Here is an 8,863-nt window from a genome sequence, read left to right as displayed (position 1 = left end):
GAATCGTGCCGGAGGGAGAGGACCGTCGACTGTAGGTAGCCGCCACATCGATTGTAAAGTTTGCCCGGTGTTTTGTAGGGATGCCAGAGGAAGGAAGTGTCGAACCTGACGTCTGGAGGCGGGATGGTGCAGTCCCTTCCCTCCGCCAACATGGTCCAGAAGTCCGCTGGTGTGTGGACTCCGCCGGGGTAGCGACAACCGATGCCGACTATCGCTACCTTTTCATCCATAGCTGGAACACTTGTGAAATGTTCCTTGTTAAATAAGTCAATGTGTTTCTAAAACTCTTGAAAGAAAACCACACTGACAGACCGGTCCCTCATTTTCAATCTTAACCGATCTGTTCGTCCATTCAGTGCGGGGGCTAGGTTACATCTGGGTGTCGGCGTGGTAGCCCCACGAAAATAGATATGCTGATGTCAGGTGGTGGGCGGAAACTACGAAGCATTCTAGCCAATAGTGTTACTTGTCACATACAAAATGTGTAAAACTAAAACTACGAGGGGTCTTCCATTTTAGAAATGTGGGGGTCTGACAACGTGTCTCCCCACCCCCCACAGCCTAATTTGACACCCTCAATTAAGTTCCAAACATTCAATTATCCAGACAACGTGATATGTCTGTCTTGATACAAACATCACGGCACATTTCTTTGTATTTACTTTATATACACAGGATCTCTTCCCCGTGAGTGATTCGGTGGAATAGTCCGAAACTTTATGATTATTCTCCCACAGGTCGTAAGGTATGACACGTGATTGATTTATTTACTCAGGCAATATATCACTGCCTGTGTACCTACCTGCCTAGTCCTTTGACCTCCAGGTCAATGATGGGGACAACGTGTACTCCATGTCAAAGTGACAGGTGTACAGCCTTCACTTCCTTCGGCCCTGGAAGCGTGTTTTGGGTAAAATGAAAACGGCGCAGTATCACATAGACAGGCTCTTCAGTCTCCATGGAAGACTGGTGGCAAGAAGGCCTGTCCCTTTCCTGATAGGATCGCTTTTAGTTGCCGTCATTTTGGGGGTCGGATTCGTGTTTATTCAAGCAGAATGGGACATTGTCTACTTGTTCAGCCCTGAAAATGGACGCGCGAGCCAAGATCAAGCAGCCATCCGTCGCTGTTTTCCTACCAACTATTCCGATTTTTTACCGGATAGACAGACCAACGTAGGTAACTTCGGCAAGATAATCATTGCAACAAGTGACACCGGTAACCTGCTGAACTGTGAACTTGCAAGACAGGTACAAACCATCCACCAAGCGATAGTGGCGATGCCTGTTACTGTTGGTGAACAGACTCTAACCTACGAGGATCTGTGCGCGAGGAGAGGCCAAACATGCGTCTATCCCCCTTTAGTGGACATAGTTAGGCAGCAATGTCAGGCGGATGTCGGGACGGTGAACATCACATTCCCGATAGCGAGATGCTGCGAGAACGTTTCCGTGTTTCTCGGCCATCAGATTGGCGGGGTTGACTATCTCCCAGACGGACGAACACTCAAACGAGCGAGATCTTTTCAGCTGTCTTATCATCTCCAGCCAGATGACGGAGGCACAGCTGAAGCATGGGAGCAAACATTCACCCGTAAAATGTTAGAACTTTCCAAAGAAAACATTACAGCGGTCCCTTTGACTTCCAGAACACTTGAAACAGACATTATTGACACGAGTGCTACCGTTGTGCGCCGGTTTGCATTGATGTTCTTACTTGTCAGTATCGTGTGTTCTGTATCGTTAAGCGCAGACTGGGTCCGGGGAAAAGTGTTGGTTGGACTGTCCAGTCTTCTGACCCTGGGCCTGGCTTTCCTGTCGACGTTCGGACTTCTGTTGTGGCTAGGGTTCAAGTTCATCCCTCCCATCGGCCTGATCTCTTTCCCCATGCTAGGTGAGAAGTATACTTACATCGCAGCATGGTTTCCTTTTGTAATTGCTTAAGATCCCCAATGGTTTGCAATTTGGAGCAATATATGGCTTATGATACGTCTACATATAAAGTCTTATTTCATACTTATTTCCATACACTATTTCCTCAACTCCAAGTTTTAAATCCTTTTTCTAAAGGCTACGCCAATTGTACATAATCTGTGTCTAATGATGTTCAGCATTACCTAACCTATACGCGTCATGACTATGACTTTGTTTATTATTTGCCTCCAAGGTATTGTCTATGCTATCATACAATAAAGTCTCATCGATTAGGCAAATTAAGTCTGATTCCTATCCGCTAATGCTCCTCCCTACCCAGGTCACTTGTATGATGCTGATATACATTCTGTCTATACTTATATTAAATTATCTTTGTATGTTACAGATGCACTATATGAAATTTGGGCCCCGAAATTGAAAGTATCCTCGAGTAAAAATGACCTATACAATAACTTTCTAGCATATTTGCATAATTTGCATTGTTTCGTATTTCTGGTGTTTGTGAACTATTTTTGCATGGCGGTTTATAGGGTCTAGGTTTGTGAGGCTACACAAGGCTCGCTGAGTGAGAAATACCATCTCAAACTAGACCTCCTAATGTTTGTAATCAACAAAATGCCCGGGGTGTGGTAATCAGTGGTCAGTCATACTTTATTTTGTATCAACAAGTTGAGGTCATATTTCCTTCAAAACTGCAGGCAATCTTAAAAGATGTGGTAGAACTATGGTGTAACTGTCAACCAACAGGCACCCCCACTTGGCAGTCAGTCTGATAAGAATGACATAAGGCAATGGTCAGCCATTTGTGGTTAGATGGTAAAAAGATGCTGCTGCTTCTCTCACTGAACATTGCTATACAATGCTATAGGATTGAGTTAACTTTAATGAAAAGAAATGGTAAAATATACTTTCTGTATTGTCCTAATGTCACATCTTTCCCCACAAATCAAAATCAAAATCAATTCATCTCTACTTGGCTTATCCTGTTTCAAAGTCTAAAACAAGAACATCACTGCAGTTTCAAACAAAGCAGTGAGGAAACCCAAACGCAGGGTACCATCAAAAATCGTGACCATGGCATGTTCAAAGCAAAAGACACAAAGCTCCGCTGCAGTGCCAAAGAAAGCTGCTAGCCCATGGCAATTCATTTAGAGCATTTCAATTTATGCTGTTAAACAGTCAGCTGCAAAACCGCGTTTGCGAAAACTTTACCCTCTTGGCAAAGGTAATAGTAGCGTCATTATGATCAATTGCTTAGAATCTTGTGTATTCCAGTGGTTAGCGACCCCGCCTCTGGACCAAGAAGTCATGAGTTCGAATTCCGGCTGTGTCGCTCACCTAACATGCACGCTGCTGGAAAGGGTTACAGCCCTTAGGACTCCACTGTTGTTCATACTGTGTCTGAAAGCGGAGCTAGGTAAAATGATCTACAGGCGGTATAACGAACCTGTATGTACTGTACATAGCGTCTAGTTTCTGTCATGACTAGTGGAAAATATGGCCAACTGTTCCTTCAGTTCATTCGAGCTAAACTGGTTCTAGATCACTTGCACTTTTACTTTTGCTTGTACTTTTGTCCAGGACTTGAAGCGGCAAACAGACTTCACCTGGCCACATCGTGGTGGCGGACAGACGAGACCGCGGCGGTACCAGAGCGCCTGGGGCGGACTCTCCGCGAGACCGGGGTGCCCATGACCTGTACTGCAGTCGCGCTGGCGGTCACGTACGGAGTCAGCAGTGTTACAGACTTTCCAGGGTTAAGAACCTTCTTCATTTTCTCAGCTCTTGTGACTGTCTTCCTTCTCCTGTACCAGTGTGTGTTTCTTGTAGCAATGTTTGCTTTAGACGGGCGAAGAGAAAAGTTAAACAGGCATGCCTATGCAATGTGTAAGAAAGTACTACCGAGGTCCGAAGCTAGTGATCAACCCTTGGTTTATAAAATCTTCTGTGCCGGTGGACGTTCTGTAGGCGATACAGAACCCTGGCAAGCGACTGAAAGGAGCCTCTCCGGTCTTGTTCACAAGTACATTCGCAGTTGCCTAGTCATGACCACATGCAAGATTGTTGTTGGCATTTTGTGCCTGACATATATTGGTTTAGCTGTCTGGGGTTGTTATAATTTACATACAGATTTTATATTACGTAGCGTTGTCGCGGACGAACTCAGTTTCGGGCTTCCTTCTACAAATCTGAAGAGCGGTTCTTTAGTACGTTCGGCCCGCCCGTGTCTTTTGTGGTTGTCAGTGGAAATGAATATTGGCGCCAGGATTCCTTGAATGGCGTACTCGACCTGAAGACCGATCTGGAACGTAGCGTTTATGTGTACAATATCAATGGGACCGAGGAGGGGCGGTTTTGGTTGTCAGAGTTTCTCAGCTTTGTCCGTTCAGTAGACATCTCAGTTGACAGTCAAAGCGACTTCAACTGAGATGTCTACTGAAGTGGCCTTCCTGAAGTCGACGTTTTTGGATAATAAATCACACAGCCCATATGTCTCGGACGTCCTAATTCGGAACGACACGATATCGTGTTCACGTTTCGTCCTCCAGACCAAAGACACGTACAAGTTCCGGGATAGCGTCACTGCCGTTCACGTGTTTCAGCAAATCATACAAGAATATGACGTGAACGCCTTAGTCTTCCACCCGTCATTTTTCTTCAATGACATGCTAACACAGATATATAGGGAAGCCATCAGGTTCTCTACTGCCCTGGGAGGCAGTTTGTTCGTGCTTGTTTTCCTGCTTACTTTTAATCCTGCGGTGGCACTGTTGTCAGTAATGTTCTGCGCGTCGATATGTGTCGGTATCGTCGGTTTTTCTGTGCTCTGGGGAGTTACGCTGGACACAAACAGCTTCATGTCATTCTCCCTGGCGGTGCCATTCTCGGTTGAGCACTGCCTGCGACTCCTGCTTATGTTCGTCAGTGTTCCTAAGGCCGGTTCAAACCAGACAGCGGTGTCCATGACAGGTCCTGTAGCGCTACAACACTTCGTAGCGACGTTCTGTGCCGTTTCCATTCTCTCTACTTATGACACAATGCTGTTTCGAAATTATTTCAAAATTCTATTTTTCACGATTCTGTTCAGTTTCATGCATGCTTTCCTTTTCCTTCCAGTATGTCTGTCTTTGCTTTGCGATAAACTGCATCCATGTGATCCGAAAGATAAAACTAATGACGCGAATGAAAGTGATAAAACGCACGACACAGTACTGGCCAATCCTTACGTTACACAACATTTCTGATTCTCAGGTACCTTTGTCGTGTCTTGAATTCAAATACATTTAATAGAAAGTATGTACTGTAATGTTCCCTTAATTCCAAGGACCAGTGTCTTTGCTGATGTGTAAACGACATATAACTGTACGTGTTTCCTACAAGCTCTCATGAAACAGTAAGGTCAAAAATAAAAACCATGACACTTCTATGACAGCTCTATAACGATTGTACAACATTTTGATAGACCTGCCTCTATTCTTTAATATTTCATCCGTTGAATGCGAATGAAGTTCTTACGAAAACTTGTAACAATCTGAATGTAACCGTCTAACAAACCTGTATCAATGAAATGTGTTTTTGTGAATTAAATTTCATTTTAACTCTTCTCATTACGAAATGATGCATATTTCTTTGGTGTAATACTACTAACAATATAGTCGAGGTAACCATGTTACCTTTTTTTGGTTTAGAATGTTCCAACCAGGAAGGCTGCTATGGTCCACTGATCCATAGCAACCTTCCTGATTGGAACACCGGTCGTACTTAACACAGTGCACGTGGCGTGGGCACGCCAGGCGACCCGAGATTTACATGATCGATGTCTCAAACGATAAGACAGATAGGCACTCCAGACCAGCTCACTAAATAGTAATAAATCAATCACAGCCACTTGTTAACAGTGTTTTGTGGACAAACGGTACTTCAGTCAAAAAGCGGTTGGTTGGTTGGTTGGTTGGTTGGTTGGAACCACTTCACACAAATCTTGCCCAATTGACTCCGCAAATATATATCGTGTTCAATGGTCCAATGATAAATCAGCTTTTCACAGCTTTCACCTAACCTTGACCTCAGGACGCAGTCACTAAGACAGACAGACCAAGGCTTACTGAGTTACAGATATTGTCGGGGAAAATTATTGTCTTTCTTCATTAGATGATCAGACTACCACAAAGTAGGCTGTGCACATCAGTCATTTGCAGGACTAATCATTTATTTGAATTTGTTTACTTTAACGTTATTTGGTTCGGTTTGGTTTGGTTTAATACAGGTCTCCATCAGTGAATGAGATGTCACTATTCTTCCTGGAGTCCGGGTGATTTGTAGAGAATCACCAAACATAGGTATAAATTTCCTGTATAAAGTCTATTTTGCCAGATCTAACTGTTGATCAATTTGAAAATAGGGAATTAATGTACAACAGCTTCAGTATATCGTTTAGGCGTCTTAAACGTTGTGATTTAATTTGCTGTCCAGCTGTTTCAGGAAACGTACGTATTGAGAAGAAGTATACAGAACAATACTCATCAGGAAACGTACGTATTGAGAAGAAGTATACAGAACAATACTCATCACTGATTGAAATAAGTTTATCAACAATTTGCCAGTCGTAACTCGTGTGCGAAAAACCAATGTCATCCAACATTTGTGGATTACTTATAGTCAATATCTCAAAGGAACGCAAGTTAAACGTTAGCTTCCACCTCTCGTCTTTGTCTATTTACGTTCTAGTAACACGTTTCAGGATGACTCGAATTTTTCCCCTTGTGGACCCTTAACATCACAGAAAGGTATCTAACAGATAGAGTTTAAAAATGAAGCATTAGTCTTTGCATCCTTACAAATGTCTTCATCTTTCTTCATTACATCTAGATTACTTTAGAATTGTACTAGGCTATATTTCTTCCTTGGAAATAGAAGAATGTTCCGTTTCTGACAGCTTGATTGTTTCAGACAAACAAGGAAACGCCAAGGCGAGACAGTGATGTTGAAATTATGAACAGTAGGCTGTAATTTGGCAACCTTAACTTGCCCGGTCACTTGAGGGACATGGAAGGCCAAGATATGATGCAATCAGTGCATTAATGTGCTGAGGTCGGAAAAGCACAAACAGGATATTTGATTCACATTAAGTTAAGTTAAGCCCGGCACAAAAACTCAAGAACACGAACGTCTGGTATCCCTTGTTTGTCTACAATATTCAAGGGCATAATTTGCACATGATCAATGTTGCTCTTCGAATATAGTAAAACTTCGTCAGATGTGAAAATCTCTGATTGGTGGATTAATGAGTTATGGTTAGTTTTTTTGATCGGGCATTTTGTCTCTCAAAAAACAACATTATTTCTCTTCGCGTGTGGGAAAACTCACAACGAAACGCCAGTCCTGGGATTATAGCTGATATCCAATTTGTCTGCTAAGTGATGCAAGTTTATTTCCGCGTAGACAACGGTGACTCGTGGAGTCACGAGAAATTCGATTGCCGATGTAGATGAAAGGAACCTACTCCAACAAAGTACGCAAATTGTAGATAGTAGCCTTGGTTGTGTCTATCCAGTCATGTGCATATATCTGATAACCATGTTACCTTTTTGTTGGTTTGGAATGTTCCAACCAGGAAGGTTGCTATGGTCCACTGATCCATAGCAGCCTTCCTAATTGGAACACCGGTCGTACTTAACACAGTGCACGTGGCGTGGGCACGCCAGGCGACCCAAGCTTTACATGATCGATGTCTCAAACGATAAGACAGATAGGACACGGCTTTTTAAGCACTCCGGGCCAGCTTGCTAATAGTTATGAATCAATCACAGCCACTTGTTAACTTAACAGTATGTTGCAGACAAACGGTACAGCTTGGCTTTTCTTCAGTTCGAATGATTCCATTACATAAATGTCTGACGAAAAACATTAATCATCATTTTACCAAAAAAGTAGTAGTTGATTGGTTCGTTGGTTGGTTGAGACCACTGCAAACAACTCTTTCCCAAAGCACAATTGACTCGGCAAATATCGTGTTCAATGATCTAATGATAAATCAGCTTTTCACAGCTTTCATCTAACCTTGACCTCAGGACGCAGTCACCAACACGGACAGACCAAGGCTTACAGTGTTACAGGTTTTCTCGGAAAAAAACTCCTGTGGTTTTTTTTTCTCCCAAAATTATTAGACTGCCGCAAAGAAGGCTGTATAGAGTCAGTCTTATTTCAGTCTAACCTACAAGCTTGCTTTTACCTAGAACTGTTTGGTAAGGGATGGTGACGAGAAGAAGTGACCACAGTGTTTTCAACTTTTTGCTCAGTGCACCGCCACATGGCCTACTAGTACTTCTTGGCATATCTTCTCACTCAGTCAGAAACAGAACAAAGGTATCAGGCGTTAATGGTCCTTATCAGTTTAAACACCACCATGTGGCCCTTGTGTACAGTCTACATTGAAAGATACGTATTTATAATCACCAACCAGGTAGGAAGGTTGCTATGGTCGCACCCAAAACAGGTAACAGGGATAACAAGGCAGGCCATCTGAGCATAAGGCTGTCCGAAACAACAAAGGAAGACATGAGAAAAATTTAATCAGCAGTGTAAACCAGATTTTTATCATAGTGATATTGTCGATACTGTATTTCTGTGATGTTAACAGCGTTTTGTGCACAAACGATACAGGTGGATTTCGAGCGAGGCTTATCAGCTCAGTTTGCATAACATTTATCATTAGTCCGCCATGGAATAGTGCTTTGCTGGTGGACTAGTTCATACAATAACATGTGAAGTGTGCCTGATTGGAACGTGATTGTTCAATATACACCATGACGGTTGTTTTTAGAATATTGTATTTGTTTAAAGCTGTTAATTGACATATATTACTTGCCTTATTCTTGCAGTACATTCAACGCTCCTTTTCAAACATACATAAAACGTTATGGGTATTTGT

The 8,863-nt window shown here is 42.8% G+C and overlaps 1 protein-coding gene across 1 annotated transcript; it reads left to right on the top strand.

Moving 5' to 3' along the window:
- Positions 1-906: 906 nt before the first annotated feature.
- LOC118413290 (patched domain-containing protein 1-like) lies at positions 907-4,314 on the top strand. Its single transcript, XM_035816581.1, has 2 exons — positions 907-1,891; positions 3,514-4,314. Exons 1-2 carry the CDS (start codon positions 916-918, stop codon positions 4,206-4,208), a joined length of 1,671 nt encoding a protein of 556 aa, XP_035672474.1. The 5' UTR covers positions 907-915; the 3' UTR covers positions 4,209-4,314.
- Positions 4,315-8,863: the final 4,549 nt, after the last annotated feature.

Source organism: Branchiostoma floridae, chromosome 1 (genome assembly GCF_000003815.2).
Source record: "Branchiostoma floridae strain S238N-H82 chromosome 1, Bfl_VNyyK, whole genome shotgun sequence".
In the NCBI taxonomy this organism is placed as follows: domain Eukaryota; kingdom Metazoa; phylum Chordata; class Leptocardii; order Amphioxiformes; family Branchiostomatidae; genus Branchiostoma; species Branchiostoma floridae.
Note: the sequence above shows the minus strand (reverse complement) of the source record. Positions and strands in the feature narration are given on the sequence as shown.